The sequence below is a fragment of the Scleropages formosus genome, chromosome 25 (genome assembly GCF_900964775.1).
Source record: "Scleropages formosus chromosome 25, fSclFor1.1, whole genome shotgun sequence".
Taxonomy (NCBI): domain Eukaryota; kingdom Metazoa; phylum Chordata; class Actinopteri; order Osteoglossiformes; family Osteoglossidae; genus Scleropages; species Scleropages formosus.
The window spans coordinates 5,812,305-5,833,009 of NC_041830.1; the positions used below are offsets into that span (position 1 = coordinate 5,812,305).

At 38.5% G+C, this 20,705-nt stretch overlaps 1 protein-coding gene across 1 annotated transcript; it reads right to left on the reverse strand.

The window, feature by feature from the left end:
* Positions 1-1,240: 1,240 nt before the first annotated feature.
* On the reverse strand, positions 1,241-20,107 carry c1ql1l (complement component 1, q subcomponent-like 1-like). The gene is made up of 2 exons (XM_018741927.1): positions 19,283-20,107; positions 1,241-1,683 (listed from the first exon to the last, which is right to left on the reverse strand). Exons 1-2 carry the CDS (start codon positions 19,877-19,879, stop codon positions 1,504-1,506), a joined length of 777 nt encoding a protein of 258 aa, XP_018597443.1. The 5' UTR covers positions 19,880-20,107; the 3' UTR covers positions 1,241-1,503.
* Between the last annotated feature and the right edge of the window lie 598 nt (positions 20,108-20,705).

The window sequence follows — 20,705 nt, forward strand, 5'->3', positions numbered from 1 at the left end:
TCCAAATTCAATTCTTATTCAAATTTATTCAACAATTAAAAAATAAAAGAAAAAAGAAAAATAAGTAACAAAAGACAAGGATGAACAACAGATTACAAGCAATAAGTATTCATGTCGCTATTCAGATGCCCTTTTCTCCACAGCAATTTCATCATTTGCTCATTAAATGACTTTTGATTGTTTGAAGCATCAGCTCTTATGAGAAAAGTAATGTTGATAAACGGCATATATACTCTCAGGCGCACCGAGAAGTGCTCCGTACATATTCATGCACGCGCTCACCAAATTATGCAATTTAAAAAAAAATATGAAGAACGAAGATATGTCAGTCCCCTTCAGCCCAATCAGATTAACAGCAGTAGTGTTCAAGAGAGCAAAGAAACAAAGACTTTGAACTCCTGTTAAGAGTGGCTGACTTGACATGAATTGTATGTGCTGAATAAATATCACCATGTGAAATGCGTATCATCAGATATGCTTCTAGGACTGATACTGTTCAGGGGTTCCATTGTTGGGAAAACCTCTTGCTTTACTGTCATGGCCTTTAACATTCAAATTTTGATAAATACTCTATACTGGTTCAGCTAGATTGTGTCCCAGCATTGTCTTGAAAAACGAAGCACAGGTTACAACACTGCAAGACATATGTCAAGGTGTACTAGAGAAACGCTAGGATGTTGTTCAGTGTGTGGTGTTCTATGAAACCAAATGGACTGGACTACCATCTGATTGATGATCACCAACCAGGGGAAGTGGTCAAGATGCTGGACACTGTGCTGGACACAGTATTGCATGATTTTGCAGCAATACTTTTGGGTACAACGTTACCTGCAAAATATGTTCTGTGTTAACAACATTCTGACATATGGCCCCATGTGCTCGAAAAACACATAAAACATCTTTGACCAATATGTATCCACAAGATAGCATTATTTTAAATGCAAAAATCAGAACAGCTAGATAAATAACTTCATATAGTGAGGGAAGAAAATCGTTTGGTTTTGCAAAAAAAAACAAGAATAAAAGCTGCATCTCTTTCCAAGCCTCAGTCAGAAAGCATGCCTTAGCTTTAATTTATCCCACCCAAACAGGGCTGAAGAAATATTACACACCAACAGCTGCAATGATTTCTGCACATTCTCTTTTTATACACTTTACAAAGAAATACTGATACACAACGGAAGAATATAGACATTAATAAATGACTCTTCAGTCCGTTGGAACTGGATCAAAGGGCCAACATCAATTCCACTTGAAGAGCAGGCTGGGCTTTTGCATATCTAGCAAATTTCTTTCTAAAAGAAAACATTAGGGCGTAATCATATGCCGGTTGGAAGAATGACAGCAAAGGGACCGAGCACGACCCAGAGCTTTCTGAAAAAATGAAATCAATTCTCGAAGAGATTGTAGAGATTTCTGAGAGACAGACAGAGAAAAAAAAAACTGGAAAAAGAATCAGAACCAGAACAGTGCTCTCATCTGGATGCTTCCCACAATTCTCCATTAGTCAGCGTAGATGATGAACCCGGAAAAAGTGCTGTACTTGTTGTTGTTGCCCCCATGCGCCTTGCCACCATCCAACTTTATGTATACTTCATCGCCAGCATCCAAATGCAGGATAACACTGTTGCTGGCGTAATCGTAGTTCTGATCAGCATCCTGCGCAATGGCACTGGCTCGAACCTGCAGAGACAGAGAGTATCTTGAAAACTGCTGCAGATCTCATTTGTCGACATACTGTAATAAGTGTTCCAATGTTCATTTTACATTATTTTCTACGATGATTTTAATTGTCTTTGAAGTATGCAACACGAAAATTAATTGTAGAATTCATATAAATTTTGATCCCTCCAATCAGTTATTACTGCACTGTCATGGAATAAAGTTAAGATGAAAATTCATAATCTCTGTCAAAAAATTTCAAACAGGTCAATGTGAACTTATCTGGCTGTCACCACATTTAACTCAATATTGCAAATGTTTAATTGGACATTAACATCTCCGCCTTTCCAGCAACGCCATTTCACAACAGCATTTTCCGCCTGATGGTCTTTGTAGTCTCGACATCTTTCAACAACAAAAAACTTAATAATAAACATTTATGTCACCAAATCTGATATGAGCACTTAATACCCAATTTAATGTGCATGGTAGTAATAGAGCTTAATTGACCGGTTTTTTTTGCTGATAACACGCTTTTGGATCTACTCTATACTTTGCACATATTAGCTAATTTGCGCTTATGCTCTTCATGACAAATACAAAACATGACAAATGCCACTTTATATAGAATGCTACAGTGTAGCATTTGACTAGTGTGAAATTCAGTATTTTTTGGTATTAAACCTTTTTCTTACACCACTGAACATTGGAGTGCATGAAAAAGTTTACAAATTTAAATTTAAAAAAAAAAAATCTATAATACGTGCTGCAGCCTTTTGTGACACTAGAACAAGTAATTGGACTGTTGTGATAAATTTCCAAGATCAGGAAACTACATATCAGAGACGACACTTCATCCTGCACTTGTTTGTTTGTGCATAACTTTTTGAAGGATGAACATAACAGGAGATGGCATCTAGCTGCACGGATGACGGAACTGACAATTATTCGATAGAGCATAAAAATGTATGTTGACACATCTTTATAGTAACAAAAAAATTAAATATGATATGTAAACATTTAAAATTCCTTCTTAAAATACTCAGAGCCAATGTTTCATTATTATGTACATTATGCGTTAATTATACCTATTTTTAGATTATTGAATTTGCAGTGATTGCACACATTTCTTGCCTCATTTGGCGATTCTCTTAAAACAAAATATGTCAAGAGTGCTTATTTCTGGACAGCCTGTTCCACCCTTTTTAAGGTGCATGAATTTTGGTGTCTTTCAGGACAAACCAGACTTGTCTAGGTGGAGTTTATTTTGACAGTGTTAGTAATGAACTAGAGGAATGTAATGTATGGAATTAATACATTGAAGATATAACTTGTGTGCTTGTCTAAATCTATTAGTTACTATAAAAAGCAGGCTAAATATCAAGCTAATTGTCAATGACAACACTCCATATTTACTTTTTTCTTTCTCCTAAGCTGGAGCTCAGAGGAAGTACTCAGTCTGTGGCCAAGAGATGTAGAGATAGAGGCACAATTCTCAAACTACAGTCAGTTAGTCTTAGGCTACATTTTTGCTGCCATACATAACATGTAGAATTAGCAGGGAGTTTTTTTTTTTTTTTTTTTTTTAAATTAAACGATTAATGTAGTGTAGGTTTATGGAGCAGATATGTGGTCGGGAAGAAGTGGCTTAGAAAGAAATGTGCTTTGAGACCTTTGCTTAGAGGGGTTCAGCAATTCTGAGTGAAAGATGGAGTTCATTCCACCATATTGGTGCCAGAACCAAGAACCTTCAGGGTTTTGAATTTGGACCTCTTGTGAGGTAGACCACCAAATGACCATTGGTATCATGGCAGGGGTGTCATCAGGTCCTGCCAGAATTGGGAAACAGAGATATTAGCCATAATCTGAATCTAATATGGCTAGCCACAGGAAGCAAATGGAAAGAGATGAGGAGGAGAGATACAGGGAAACATTTTCACAGGTCAAACATCATTCTTGCTGCAACATTCTGGACCATTTGAAGAGGTCTGCTACTGGAGTCTGGAAGTCCAAACAGGAGGTAATTGCAGTGATCCAGGTGGGATATTACCATGGCCTGGACCAGAAGCTACCTAGAGTGTATTGTGAGGTAAGAGAAGATCCAGCGGACATGCAGAATGTATCATCAATGTGTTGGGAGAAGCAGAAATTAGAGTCAACTTGTTCCCAGGCTCTTGACCTTGATTCATTTGAAATGAGCAAATTGTCCAGTTTGATAGAGAAATCCCAGTAGGTAGGTGGAAGTGCTGAGAGATTAAACATCTTGGTCTTTGAGAGATTGATTTGTAAATGTTTATCAGTTGTCCATGCAGAAATGCACAAGAGACAAACTGTGGTAAAAGAGGATGTAGCTGCATGAGAAAAAAGAGAAAAGCAGGGTATGATCAACACAGCAGAGATAGGAGAATTCAAGAGTTACAGTTGATGGCAGAGGTGTAAATGGAAAAGTGTAACAGGACCAGCACAGGGCCCTGTGGAACACCAGTTGAAGCAGACTGAAAGGAAGACAGGGAGTCATGCCAAATCACTTGGTATGATTGATGGGGAAGACTAGTAAGATGGGTAAGTTCTTTCAGCACTACAAGAAGGTATTAAATCCATAATACAGTCTTGGTGGAATTGCCAGTCCTGAATCCAGATGGATAATCATCAAGGAGATCATTCTGGGCAATCAATAGAGATAACTTGTTAAAAGCTGCACATTCTAGAGTTTTTGAGAGAAAAGGGAAAAGAGAGACTGGCCTGTAATTATAGATTGAATCTGGGTCTACGGTGGGCATGTAACAGCAGTGAGATGTGGGCTGTTTTGAATGCAGATTGGAAGCGACCAGAGGAGAGCAAGGAAATAATAATATGAGGCAAAAAAAAAATTAATTGTGGGGAAATACCCTGTAAGCAGGTGAAGGGATGGGATCCCAGGAGTAAATAACGGCTCCATGTTAGAGCGAAAGGACAGACATTTTACCTTCTACTAAAGTAAAACATGGCTGGTCAAAGTGATATGTAAAAAAACATTGTTGGGGTCTAAGGGCTGGTGTGGATCATAAAATACAGCCTGAAACAGAAGTTGAATTCTTTGAAAGAAATAAGAGAAGTTATTTCACAATATGCACATTCTTTTGTAGTTTTCATGCGCTTTCTCATTTATTTGGAGAAGATTACATTTTTGGTAGGTTTGGTAGGTTTTTCACTGTCCTCTGTTTTAACTTTTTGTGCGCTATGAGTTTTTGACAGGTGAAATTACTTTTATGAAGCAAATTATTGTTAGGTATGATTAACGGGAGCACAACCATTGCATTGTTGTTAAATTGTACAGAAAAAAGATATTGAGAACATCAGAACCATTACGTTTTCAGGTTGTGTTCAATAAGCATTTGAGTAGCTCATATTTTTACATCATTTCAACCTTGTCACATCCCAGGACCACACCTCAGCAGGGCGTACCTTGCAGGAATTAGGAGCAAGTGTAAAGGAGGCCTCTCTACCCCATCTGAGTTGCGGAATCATGTAGAGATAACTGCCCTGACTCCTGCTCCTAGCATCCTGATCCCTCCTCCAGTTTGACCTCCGACAACAACACTGGATTTGCCCCAAGGATGAAGGTCGCACCCACGCTTGACCCATACTTGTAGTACTGGGTACTACCTCCGGTCTCCCCGTGTCTTTTGTGCACGTTAAACCTTTATTGCTTCACCTACTCACTCACTCACAGTAGTTAGTTAACCACTTGTCCAACTCATTCAAAATGTACTATAGAGAGTTGGTAACAGTAACAGCTGGATGTCATTTTCATTTCCGAACTCCCAAATCTTTCAGGAAACTTACATAAATCTCTAACTTGTAAGTACGGATTGGACAGCATCTATATTGCTACACTCCAAAGCAAGGAGAGCATCTCTATTTCTTGTAAAAGCTGCAAAAGTGAATCAGTAGTTTTGGAAACTGGGACGGCCACTCAGAATACAGTAGAGAATACAGCTGGGCTCAGATAGAGAGATAGAAGAGAGATAAGTCACACAGAGAGAAAAAAAGAGAAATGAGCCCTTGCCTTAGACATATGACTTCTGAGCCTCTGAATCCAGCCAGTTTGTGAAGACCAAGGGCAGTGGGGACACATCATCTGTATCTCCAAGCCACATCACCGCTGCATCTGCAATGCATATTAGGTACTGCATTCTCCGCTCACGTCTGCAGTATGTTGTATGCTGGTCATGGGTCTACTTTAGCAAGGGAGTAAACTGGTTTGTGTGTTTTGCTTTGCAGGCCCTATAATCACAACTTTAATAATGCGTATCTGATGGGCAATTTCTTTTATTTTTGTGCATGATTATAATGAAGAAAATCTGTACATTTTATGGAGACAGGACCTAAAATGTAAAAGGAATTTTGAGGAGATGATGATCAGAATGTTAAAAGGGCAGCATGGTGACACAGCAAGTAGTGCAGCTGTCTCATATTGGCTGGGTGATGCGAGAGGACGTGAGTCTGATCCCCGCTCAGTCTGTGTGGAGTTCGCATGTTCTCCCTGTGTCTGTGTGGGTTTCCTTCGGGTGCTCTGGTTTCCTCCGACAATCCGAAGACATGCTGTTCAGGTTCATCCATCGTGTGTGTGTGACAGAGAGAGTGTGTTTCACTGATGTATGGATGTGCTCTGGTTTCCTCTCACACTCCAAAGACATGCTGTTTAGGTTCACACAGAGAGAGTGTGTTCCACTGATGTATGGATGAGTGACCCAGTGTAAGTAGCGTCTCTAGCAGTGTAAGTCACCTTGGTGAATAAGGTGTGTGGGCTCATAACATTAGATTAATTTCATTGGATGTCGCTCTGGAGAAAAGCATCTGCTAAATGAAGAAATGCAAAAGGTGTTTCAAAGTCAAGTTTCTCATTTCCCAAAGAAGGTTTGAACCTGGACTTGTGTGATTTAGACTTTCTTTGCCTTGCTAAAACTGAAAATAACCTTGCATTCCTTTTCTCTGAAAGACAATTTAAAGTGCAAGATGCCAACACAGACACAGATTTCATGTAACCAACACCTAAATATTGATTTCATCTTCTCATTAGCAAGAAAATGTGAAAGGACTGGAAATTTAATTTGCTGTACACAGCTATAATGGCAAGAATTCTTATTCAAAGCATGAACAACTGTTTCAAGTTCACCTGACCTGCCTCAGAGTAACTTCAGCTTTTCACTAGCATCACTCCCACTGGCCTTTAACCTTTGCGTAATACACTTTCAGTTACTTTGGCTGATATTTATATTCAGATGTTTCTGAACCAGACTGGAGCTCCATCCGTGATCACATATTCACTGTAGATGGAGATATGGAGACATGAGAGTTAACATCTTCAGTCCTGATACTGGACAAAACACTTTGCCATGGCAAAGCTAAATCTACTTAGATTTTCAACGTTCAGAGAAGACCTAATGCTGTGTTCCTGTCGTTATCTGGGTTCGTGCCGTCCGAAAACGTGTTCATTTTTTTACATAAAGGAATTTGAAAATAATAAAATGTCGAGGAACAGCGGCACAGAATAATTAGGTACATTCAAATAACAAACATTCTTTATTTTTCCTTTACGCGGATTCTGGTAAGTCAAGATAAACAGTAGATACAGGCAATTGATATTAATTTGAGATGTCAGCTTGGAGAGCTATTATAATGAGAAGCTCGGGCTCCTTGTTTACTATTGTGATTAAATCTTGGAGCCATCATCAGTATGTGCAAGAGAAGCATGCTATTCTCAGCTGAAACTCAATATTAGAAATGAATATAGACATGAACTATGGCCCTTAAGCACATAAAGTCATAACATACTCATTATACAAGAGGGCTTCTATAGGCATTTCTTTTTTTTATGAAATATTTTCAAGGTCTGTGTGCAGCTGAAATTTGCTGTGCTGTACAGTTAGAGAAATCAGATTAATTTTATGGAGCATATATTGGAAGCTATAAACAAAACATATGTATTAAACTTGTGTACTAGTTCTGATTATTTAAAAAAATAGCTGTTGTTTGCTTATTTATCTTATTGTTCTGTTAAAGGATGTTCGAAGTAGCATAGATATAGGCTGCATACGAGTTCTGGTCATAATCTAATCTGTCGCATTGTTTTAGGTTAGTATCCAGGGTCAATTTTTTAGTGACATAAGTACTAATTCATACAGTTAGATTTATTAAATCACTGTACTGGCATTACTGGAATGCTTAAGATAGTGTTAATTTGGCTTTGAGTTTGCTGTGGGGATTCCCTTTGTTACTGAGTGTCCCTCAGGGACAGTATTAACAGAAAACAGTCTGGGATGGAATGGCTGTGGGGCGGTGGGAGCAGCATGGAGGTTTGTAGGAGTTTAAGAAAAGGGCCAAGCATCAACTCTCTCAGTACAGGTTTAGTTGTTGTTATTAGTCAATCACATTTACACATTTAGCTGACACTTTTTTCCAAAGCACACAGCCACTAGTCCCAAGCAAGGTTGCAGCAAACAAGAGCCTCACCAGGCAACACAGGGGGACAACACACCAGTCTGCCATAAGGCACCCCAAACAGGACTCGAACCCAAAACCCAGCACACAGCAGGCCCCGGCCAAACACCTTGCACCACCACACTGCCCTTCTCCAGCCCAACTTACAATTGTTTACCCATTTCTACAGCTGGGTAATTTTACTGAAGGAATGCAGGGTAAGTACCTCCCTCAATGGCACAAACGCTGGAGAAGAGGATCAAACCTGCAAACTTAGGGTCCAACAGCAGTAACATAAATCACTGCACTACCAGATGACCTCATTAGTGAGCTCTGTTTGTCACTCCAGGTGGGCATTGAGCCACCAGGAGTAGTTTGTGAAAGAGCTGTACCATCTTCCATGGTTGTCATGGTAAGGCTAAATTTTATGAGAGAAATAAGACTTGCTAATAAATACGAATGATTAATATAGCAAATACAAGCTTTTTCAGCTGTTAAACTGTTAAGAGCTATATTGTGCAACTACACTTTTCTTTTACCCGTTTGACTCCTAACACGATCGTTTAGTTATTTAGTCGTTTTTATAAAAGCGTTTTTAGACGTATTTTGATTTCAGTTCAGTTTTCACGCCATGAAAGCGTAACATCCATGTTCACCTGAGAGGGATGAGCACAGAGACACATCTTCATATTCTGCTTCTTTTCACTCTGCTCACTGCAGGTCTTCTTTGTGTGAAATATTTCTGGAAATACCTGTTTTACTCATCTGAAATCAGTAAAACGTATGATCAACTTTAGGTGTCACTGGGAACCAAAAAATAACCTGACACATTTAATCTACATATAAAGGGTGATTTTTTTTTTTCGTATCTTGGGTCTCTTTGTCACAGATTGTACACGTGACACAATGGAGTTTCAAACCTGAAACCTTAGTGGAGTGACAGACTTAAAAAACACCAGTGAGGATGCTCTAAAGTGGTACTTCTATTGGGTTTGATGTATGAAATATTAATTATTGCTGACTGATTGCTACAATTCATCACTGGCAATTTATAAATCCAAAGCCTGACAGCAATCATTTGCTAAGAACTGTATAATCCATTAAATTATCATCACAAAATAGCCCAATACTACATGGGAACTGTAACAATTTACACTAATACTAGAACGGTGCTGAGAAACTGTGAATTCCGCAGCGTTTTGTCACAATTAGGTTTAAAGAATGCTGCTTGAAATTGAATGACTTTATTCCGCACGAAGTGTTACCTTGTTACAATAATTCTTTTTCAGTTTATGGAGAAGACGTAACAAAAAAGGGTGACGAAGCACTTTAAGCCTTTTCAGAATTAATCATTTTCTTATTTGGTGTTTTTTCCTTATAACCTTCTTATGCAGTTTTATGAAATGAGGAACCCAGTCGCAGGTTTTTAAACTGCTGCTATATTCTTGATCAAGATACTTAACCAGAACTTTTTTAAATCGAGAATTCAAAAAATTCTGGGGGGGGGGAAAAAAAGAAAAACTATAGTCTACAAAATGATAGCACGTAAAAGGTTGTCCGAATCACCTTGGATAAATGAGCGGAGGCCACTGACAGCTTCTCCCAAATCTTGACCTTGAGGTGATTAAGAACTCAGATTTTGGAGGCAGAAGCCGCTGCAGTGACACTATAAGGATGGATGTGTCAAACTGGTGGCAGGATGAGCATGTAAAGGTCTGATCTACACGGAAGATGTTTGCGCAAGTGTGCATGTGTGTGTGTGTGTGTGTCTGTGTCACTCCTTTTTTTTGTCAGTTTCTTAAAGTCATGTCAGACACCATTGTGCTGCAGGTGCATCTTTCTAAATTAGATTGGAGGAAAGATGACCCCTTGCCTTTTGACAGTCAACAATACATGTTCCAACTGCTTTAGCAACCTTCCATCTGTCAGGTTCCTATGGAAATGCCTTTTGAAGGGTAAAAGAATCCGATTTGTACCCTTTTTCCTTGCTAATAGCGCCCTTCAAGTCAATATCGATCAACATTGTAACATTTAAATGTATTTTCTAAAAAAAGTTTATTAAACCTCATGATAAAACATAACGAATATTGACTAAAATTAGAATTATATCTTCATAAGCTCCAGCGTTAGCCAATTTTGATCATGGCTGGTAGGTTCAAAAAGAATTGTCATTTGTATTATTGCCTAACCCATATCCTATTTGCTACTCTATCCTTTTTTTTTTTTTTTTTTTTTTACATTTACATTTATTCATTTAGCAGACACTTTTCTCGAAAGTGACATACATCTCAGATAGAAATACAATGAGTGTATTAAATCAGAAGGAGAAATTTGGATGCAAACACATTACATTTGCTTTCCATATTCTGTGCTGGGAAATTAACACCTTTTCTAGTATTTCCTGTGCCTCATGGAACAGCTGTACAAATCGAGTTTTATTCACTAATCATCTGGATATAGAAACGTTTAATTCAGACCTGTCATTTTTTTGTTTGAGCAATGTCGAGATTTGTTGTAATCTTAATTTGTTTTTTCATTCTTATCCTCGTTTTAAATTTGAAACGAAAATCAGCCAGACAATTTGAAAGCTTCTCCATCAGGTTCTATAATTCAATGTGATATATAAAATTGCAGTGGTGTCATCATTTGGGACATTTGATTTAACCTTGGAAAATCTGACTTATACTTTGAAACTTTTATTCAAACAGGATTATAAAAAGCACTTAAAGTATCATATATTATAATGGAGCAATTTAGCTTAACCAATTTGCTGAAATGTACTAAAGACCCCCAGGACTGAAATTGTTGCTCTTAATCATTACAGCACATGTTGATCATATGTTTCCCTTTAAAGTGAATAATTCTCTCTCTCTCACACACACACACACACACACACACACACACACACACTTGCTGAAACTGCTTCTCCGAAGCGGGGTCACGGCAAACTGGAGCCTAACCCAGCAACACAAGGCACAAGGTTGGAGGGGGAAGGGACACACCCAGGATGGGACGCCAGTCCATCACAGGGCACCCCAAGTGGAGCTCGAACCCCAGACCCACCAGAGAGCAGAACCCAGCCAAACCCACTATGCCACCGCGCCCCCCCCTTAAAGTAAATAATTATGAATATTAATATATTGTTGTAAAAAGAAACCTTTACATTAAATAATTTAAGAGGAAGCCACTTGTATATGATTTTGATTTATAGACTGTTCTGTATAACAAAATGATGGCGCGATAATCTTGGTAATTTCTACTTTAATACAGTATGATTTTGTTAAGTGCACTCTCTCTCTGTTACACATCAGTTTACTTTCTCAGAATACAAGTGCTAACGCGAAAATGTTCATGTAACAAATTCATCTGAAAGATGAATGTTTATGAATTTGATCCTTAGAAGTACTGCAGAAGGGTAACAGCTTTCACAGTTGCTTTTATATATTTAGAAACCTCTTTCTGACACACAATTCAAAGTACACAGAAGCACATTCCACATTAGAAAACTTGTCAGATACTGGGAAAGATCAGCAATATTAGTAATTGCAATTGGAATTATACACAAATGCGGGAAGCACAATAAACCTTTTTGCACGGGAGGGTTGAGGTTGAGGCCAGGTAGCACATCCCTCATGTCGTCTTTTTCAGAGGTATGCTTAAGAGACTGACTATTCATTCAAAAACAGTTTCGAAGTTGCCCTTTAACAGAAACATTAATATTCTTAATTTGTTTGTGGTGGAGGCTGAGCAATGAATGTGATGACAAGAAAGCTAACAAATGACCCATCTTCTGTCTCATTAGCTTAAAGAAATACTGAATTAATGAATGTCACCGGCCAAGACTTCAGAGATACAGTCTGGAGTTTTGCTCACCTCCTCCGTTATTTAGATTGTCTTATCTATTTCATTTTCACTTCAGCCAATTACAGCTATTTTTACGAAAAACAATAGAATAACAATAGAATATGATTTCCTTAAAATATAATAAAGCCCTAAAAAGATAATCTACGAAACATTTACATTTATTCAGCAGACGCCTTTCTCCAAACCAACATACATCTTACAGAAAATACAATTTGTACAATAAATTAGGAGAAAGAGACACTTAGATGCAGACGTGTGATTCTTAAGTACAGTTGGTTTCTTTCCACCATATAAACCAATGTTCATCACACGAGTAGCTGCACAAAACATGATCAGAATATCCACGATATTGAAACATATTTGAATAGAGTAATGCATGTATATCCTAAATAATGACAGCCTGTGAACATTAAATGATATACAACAGAGATTTCCTCCCAATACTGTTCATAATTTTTCTGGAAAGCATTTGAAGACAAATACTTTTCACATGTTAATTATATAAAGTAAAGTATCAGTAATTTTTTTTTCACAAGGAATTTGGTAAATAGGTTACCACATAATTTCAGAAAGTACATTTTCTTATTTTGCTAATACTTTTCTTCAAAGCAACTTGCAATTACAAGCGACCTGATATTATTTACCCGCTTAGACGACTGGGTAATTTTTACTGGTGCACTTTAGTGTAAGAAACCTACTCAAGGGTTCTACAGATGGTTGGATTTAAACCTGGGTCCTTTGAGCGGAGAAGTTCGAACCACTACGTCACTTCCTTCCATCACATCACCGCCTATTCCGCAGGAATTGCAATAGACATGGGGCTTTGGTGGATTGCTTTACTTTCACTTTTCTATCCAGTTCATCCCATGCAACTATTACCAAGGTGTAGCCACACTTTTGACCTGTAGAGGACATTATCATTTAATACCATCATAACATTTCACTTCTCAAAATCCATCCATCCATCCATTCATCCATCTTCCTCCGCTTACTTCTCAAAATCATAAAGAAAAAAGAATTAGACATTGCTGGTCAAGTTACCACACGTATAAACATAGCTTGTCAAGTTATCTTTCATGAGAGTTTATTTTTACCAGTTTATTTCTTTGAATTGATTTCACAGTTTAGTATATTATCGAAAAGTTGTTGCTAGTTAGCAAAAAATATAGTATTTTAAATAAGAAAAAGAATTGTCTGTAAGGAAAAAAAGAAGGAACTATGTATAAGATTTTGGAGCAGTTTTAAGCCTTTAGGGCTAAAATCTTAAGACATCTCACAGATACCAGATAACATGGGTTGATTTTTTCACCTTTCAAAGTTTTAGAGCTCCAGATGCAAGTTGCATTCTTATTAATAAGAAACAAATGCAAATGCACAATGCTGAGGATCAGTTTCTCAGCTTTTGATCTGCACATAATCAACTATTAGCAGTTATCCTGATTACGGTCATGTTGCCCACCTCCAGCAATGCAGCCAGAGGGTTATCGGATAGCGCCGGCTATTAAACATTTGTGTCTGTAGTTCCATAGTAGTCTATTTAGTTTTACCATCTTTTGAGGAAGTAAAAACTTTCCTTTCTTACCAGCAGTACTGGGTAGCAAAATCACCTGTTTATGAATAAACTTCTCTGGGCTTCAAAGGTAAACCAACGCTAAGGATATCTTTACAATTTCCCCCAAAAATGGCAGGTCTGCACATCCAGCTTTTTCATAGAATGATGAGCTATACCTTTACAGCAAAGTGATGCAGCCATTCAATACGTGATGAGGGTCTTGTGTATCGTCTTTGCTTGCAAAAGCTGATTTTTTGATTTTATTTGCATGGTACCATATTTCCTCTGACGTCTTGCATATTTTACACTGTTGTCACATTCATAATTTAAAAGCACTGTCATCATCTGTGTGGATACTTGGAGAGTGTTAAAAAGATCAATCATCAAAACCGCCTTCAAAATTAATGTTTTTATCATTTTTCCCATATTCCAGTGTTAAGATTTCATTCCCAAATTATAGTACTTTCCAATTATGGTTCTAAGGTAACCATCTCAGTCAAACATTTACAGTTGTTTTTCTCCAAAGCAACTTCCAATGAACTCTGTAAAGTGTTATGAGCCCACACACCTTATTCACCAGGGTGACTTACACTGCTAGATACACTACTTACACTGGGTCACTCATCCATACATCAGTGGAACACACTCTCTCTTTATCACTCACACACTATGGGTGAACCTGTACAGTACATCTTTGGACTGTGGAAGGAAACCAGAGCACCCAGAGGAAACCCACACAGACATGGGGAGAACATACAAACTCCACACAGACTGATCAGGGATCGAACCCACGCCCTCTCACACTACCCAGGCACTGTGAGACAGCACCACTACCCGCTGTGCCATCATGCCACCCCAAAAGTACAACCCCAAACTCTTATGCTAGCAGCAAACATGGCAAGAAGTACAAGTCATGCCAACTTCAAATGGTGTTCCTCCTAGCCTTGCACACAGTGATTCTGAGATAAGCTTTGGACTGCAATGACCCTTAGCAGTGCGAGCAGTTAAAGTGAGTGAGGCTGCATTCGTTCCATGCGTTTGAGATGGATAGTGAATGTTTTCAGCTACTAAGTCAGGTGGATATTTTATTGAGTTAATAACCTATTGCAGTATTCCTAATATTATTTTGATGTATTAATGGCATGTAAAATGAGTTTGGCATTTTAAATGTTTTCTTATGGACAATATGGACTTTTTACATAATTACATAATTATAAATAATGAATTGAATATATCGTTTGTATATCGTTCGTATTGTTAGAGCCTCACAGAAAAATAAGTACCAGTTTCATAAATGCTACTTTAAATATAGGAAATACAAAATTCTGTTGCAGGACAGTTTTGCTTACTTTCAGTTGTATCAGCTAGAGAGAGAAAAAAACAGATAATGAACTAGAAAGATGCAACAGAAATGAATATCAAAAAATACATAAATTAACGTAATGGTTCAAACACACCAAATAGATCCTTACTCTTCAAAATGTTCAATATACACTCAATATCTTAGAGAATGTTATAGGAAAAGGTAAGGAAAAACCTGGTCATCTATTTTAAGCTGTAAAAAAACTTCACATATTGCTCACTAGCTATCACAACTCCTAATATTAGACCAGGATATGGACGTGTATTATTAGTAAGCACCAATACAGATTGATACAAACTGACGACCTTGATGGAGAATGAAAATATCATCTGGAACTAAAAATGGCATTCTAATTCTAACTCTAATGCCATCTCATAGTAGCAGCATTCATATTAATATGTATAATTCTGAAATGTGACATGAATGCAAAGCATGAATGCTTGTCAAAATATCCAAACCTCTTATTAAATGACGTCTGAAAAACAAACATACCATCTACATTGGGGTTCTGAGAGTCTGAGTAAAGACAGACAGGGAGCAACGTCAAGACCATCGAGAACGGGAGTTGTAATTGCCACCGAAGAGGCATTTGTATCTTGCGATTAGGGAGAATTGTCGACCTTATGAAATATGAAGATAGAGTAATTATTCACCCTGGGCCCCTAGAGACATTGGCGTGTGAAGTGATTGGTTTAATTAAGTCTAAAAAGGTTTTGAGAAGGATAATAATATTTCAAAAGGGGAACAGAAAAAAGAATGCAAACATATTTTGGATCTGGTTCAAGGTTTTTAATTAAGTGCGAGAAGATTTTGGTTCAATGGAACTTCTCTGAAGCACCTCGCAGTGGATTTGCTTTTATTATTCCATTGTCAAGCTCAGAAAAGCAAGACTTGCAAAAGCTAGAAGTCACTGTAGTGAAAGAAATTTGTGGGGGGGTTAAGAACCAGAGAGCATTCTGTATGTGTGGAGAGGGTAACAGAATTATCAATAAAAGGGCATCAATGTCATCAATGTCCAGCATACAGTCTGGGACAGAAGCAAGTCAGCTTTTCAATGCACACCACTTTAGGGAAAACCAAGTAACTTGTCTATCCCTCGCAGAAATGATCGTGAACAAGTCCAAACTCCTCAAATACATGCACCAGGCCCTCACTTTTGCTATGTGATTTCTGCACAGCTCATCAGAATAAACTCGAGTACACGCGTTGAGGAGAACTAATTGATACACTGCTCCAATCATAGTTACACGCTTCTCTAAACCTCTCAGTTTCAAAGCCCCCATTAAAAGGCTACTTTGCGGTCTCTGCCGTTCTTCTTCATAAGGTCTGATTGGGTTTTAATTATGTAAACACCTTACATTTTGTAAGCATTAGCTCTCCCCTGCGAGCAATATTGCGCATCTGATTTATATGTCCCTGCTTTCCTGAACAATGAGCCATGAACAGAAGGCGTTTAACGTAACATCTGCTCGGCTTCATCAACAGTTTATTAAGTCAACAATTTTATACCTTGCGTGTTATTTCAAAGGGGTTGTGTTTAGAAGAGAGATTGTAGAAAATTATAAAATCAAGGTGCCAACCATATTCTGACTTAAGATGCCCAAGCTGTACAGTGAACGCGGTTCACACGGTCGTAGGTTAATTTGAGCATTAAAAATATATGTATGTAGAGCACCACACTACCTTCATCCTCTCTTCTGATTGCAAAGGAACCGGTCACATTTTTCATGACTTATTTACAGTAGAGCATCTGAAACAATCAAAGATCGTTTACACAGAGATGCAGAATTCTTAACCAGCAGGGAATTTAAACTATGATTTTGAAAGAAAAAAAAAAAGTGGTTTATATGTATGTAGGTGCTTTTACTCTAACTTTCAACAGAAAAAAAATTGAATAATAGAAACACAGTGGATATCGAAGAATATCTGTATGATGTCACTGTTACACTTGTTCATACACAAACAAAAACATCATTGTTCCACAGGACTGGACTTGGATGCCTCACAATAGTAGCTTTGTACAAATTGCTTTGGATTTAATTTCCAGCTGCAGTATCTACCACACTGTTACTTATCCCAAGTTTTTGGTTTTACATGAGCTAAAATGTATCTTAACAAATGGGGCTTAAATTAGTGAAATACCTGACATCTTTTATTCCTCAGAAATCTTCTTGCCATTATCACGTTACACTCAAATATTAATTTATTAATTTATTCTGCGCTTACCTGTATATCTGAAGAAAACATACCACATTTACCCGTGTAAGAAGTGACAAACCAGTCAGTTCAGTTCTATAGTGTATTGTTAGTTATATATCTATGCTCAGCGTGTTCTGTTCAGTGTAGAGTTCTGAACAGTTCAGAATTACAGATAAAACATTTTAGAGAATTTCAAAAAAGTGTGGACAGAAATAAATGAAATTTGTGCAGTAATTCTTGCGACGCTACAAAAATCAAAATAAGAAATGCCTTGAACAATGTTTCACTTCTAAAATATCAAAGACAACAGAGAAGACAAATGAAAAACCCTAGAGACACTTCAGATGACAAGACATATATAATTACTTTAATTATGGCCCTGAAACATTTCTCTCCTCATTAAACATTTGTCAAGTCATTAATAGTAAAGTGAAAGTTGAAGAAAATTCAGTTTTGTAATAAATAATAGTGGTTGTATATTTATTTAACTATGGTGTCAGAATGTTGGACCTGAAGAGTCTTAACGTTGACACATTAACGTGCTTAAAGTGAAACTAAAACTCCACCAATACCAAACTTAATCATAATACGCCGTACAATGCTTACATGCATACACTTTACATACTCTTAATTTACCTACAAGAGACTTTCTGAAACAATTAGTCTAATTCCCAGGATAAAGATAATAATAATTATTATAATGGCATTCGGTACAGCCTGTTTTGGTACAAAACTCAAGGAAACACGGAAGACCAGCCCTTTAGTTTAGCCACAGTCATTACTGTCCCTGTTTACTGCTATTAATTAGGGTCATAATTACCCACATATATTAGAATATCTTAAAATATGTGGACAGCAGGTCGTGTCACGTTTAGAGTTGACGCCTTGTAACATTAAGATCGTTGTTCGGAATTCCATACATAGCCTACTATAGTAAAAAGCCCTGCTACATAAATGCATAAACAATAATAAAAGAGCTTATTATTCCACATTAAAAGCCATAATTGAACAAAGATGGTTAATGAAGGTAAGTAAAAGTAATTAAAGATGTCAGTTGCACCGCAATAATCTGTTGTGTTTATAATTTTATTCCCAACAGAGGCACCTTTTCACCATTTAATTTCCTCTGAGTAAAACTCTGACTGAAGTACTTTAGTCTTTATACCTCATCCATGAGTTGAGAGGGAAATTTTTCCTCTGCACGCGTTTCTTTACCACTTCCTGTTAGCGTTCAGCCTTAGACCCCACGCGAAGGTCCTTCAGAAACGTTTTCATACACACTGAACTCAAAGATTTCGAAATGAACTTCCAATTTTTCTCAGTTTAAATTCTTAAGCCCACAGTTTGACCAGTCTTTACTGAGAAAACTCTCTACACTAAAATTATTATTAAAAATAATGATGATTGACCAAATTCCTAAACTTATTTCTTATGTAATGATCTATTCATTTTACTATTACAATGGCCACCTGCATATATTTATGTATAAATGTATCATTTTGCTTTGCTTTTAGGGACTTTTTCTTTTGTTAAGAGTGAGATGAGGTTATAACAATAATAAAGAAAGCAACAGGTCAGTTTAATATTTTATACTTTTTTACATTTGGATTTAAATGTACTTGTTCCATAAATCTGTTTTTTGTTGTAATTTTCTTTTTGCAGAGCAGTTATAAAGATATTGCTACAAGTCAATATTGTGCTTGTATATTTGTTGTTCCTGTACATAATCCCCATGAGAAAACCAGAAAAATTTAAACTTGTGACCACAGAAGCAAACATGTAGGTGAGCCACGTGCATGTAATACAGACTAACATAAAGGTTTTTCTTTTTTTCCCCCCTTTCTTGGGACATCTGGCATGTCAGCGTGCGTTACAGGCTGGGATATACATTGCACACATTACACAGCATCCTTCAGGGTTTATTTCTTAATCCAACTGCATCAAGTTCAGCTGCCATCTCTAGGGTTTTTGAAAACGCATTTCAAATGTCTTAATGTCTGAATAAAATGCAGATGTCCAGGGGAAGAACACTAATGCTGTGTAGCAGCTGTACAGTTTAATCACAATTAAGTTCTAAACAATTCTCATCAACAAAGAAACCCAAACAGGGTAAAAACTGGCCAAGCTGGAACAGCGTGAGGCATATGTTGGCAGACAAAGAGGACTGAAGAGCCACCCACCTGGCCGTTCTTGCAGAGATCTGCCCACATGCTGGTGCCGTCACCACCTCTCATCAGCACATGGTAGATGAAGAAGTAAGTGCCTGGGATGTTGCAAATAAACTTGCCAGAGATGCCATCATAGTTGTTGCCAAGGTTGGTAACCACATCATCGAACTTCAGGATCTCGTAGCCCTCGTGTGGGTTCTTTAGCCCAGCGTAAAAAGCCACCCGAGGGATGGTGGTGTAGGTGGCTGTGCTGATAACTCCATTTCCCCCCAGGCCTATGGTACCAATCCTCCCGGTGTCCCCCTTTTCCCCCGGAGGGCCCATAGGTCCTGGAGGCCCAGGCTCTCCTGGAGGCCCCGGGGGTCCGGGCTTCCCCGGTCGACCCGGCTTCCCTTGTGGACCCTGCAGCAGGGTGGATGGTGGGGGTACAATGCTGTGGTCGCTCAAGGCTTCGGCCTCGGCTCGAATGCTGGCGCTGGTGGTGGTGCCCTTGTTCAGGTAGGGGTCACAAACCATGCGGCAGGTGCCCAGCATCTCGTAGTGGCTGGCATCATTGCCCACGGAACTCACCAGCACAGGGATGAGGACGACCAGCACCAGGACTAGCATGACCCCGACAGCAGCCGCCACCAGGGTCTTCCTCCCGATGCTGAGTCGGGGCAGGGGCTGCGCTGCCAGCGTGGGTCTCCCGGGAGTGGAAATGGTGACTGCTTTGCGGGGGGAGCTGGTCGCCAGTGAAAGGGAGGTGAGAATCCCGAGGGAGATGTCGAGAGTGGGTCGGAGAGAGAGGGTCCAACATACACACACAGGTGCGTACCCACACACACAACAGTCTCTCTCTGCTCACATGCACACACACTGGGAAGATGAGGGGGTAGGAGGCGGCACTCACCAGAAGGAGAGACAGAGAGAGAGAGAATGGCCAGAGAAAGAGTGAGTGAGAGAGAGAGAAAGAGAGAAGGAGAGAACCCGAGGAATCACAGAGTCGGTTTTGTGCTGATTGATTTCTAGGGCTGCCTTTTTATATAGCAGCTGTGGAGCCCTCCCTCTGGCTCAGCGCTGACTTCCAACTGCAAGTGGATAAAGACACTCCTGCCTCTCAGCTGACACGAACACTAAGAGGGAGGTTCTTCTGCACGTCACATTACTCTCCGCAAGACTGCACTTCATTTTCTCTTTACTCTCTTCAAAATTGTGCATTAAATTATGCATCTTTATTTTTTTTAATTTTTTTCCTTACTGTAAAATTGCAAGTTCTACATCCGTTGGACAATGTAGGAACACAGACAAACTAACATCATCATAAAGAACGTTTGTCGACCTTGAGACATCAATTAAACAGTCAATTTGATGAAATGATACATATTTTTCAATGCCTGTCGTATCCAACTCATTAATATGGATAGAAGGGCTGTGCTGTGCAACCAGACAATGA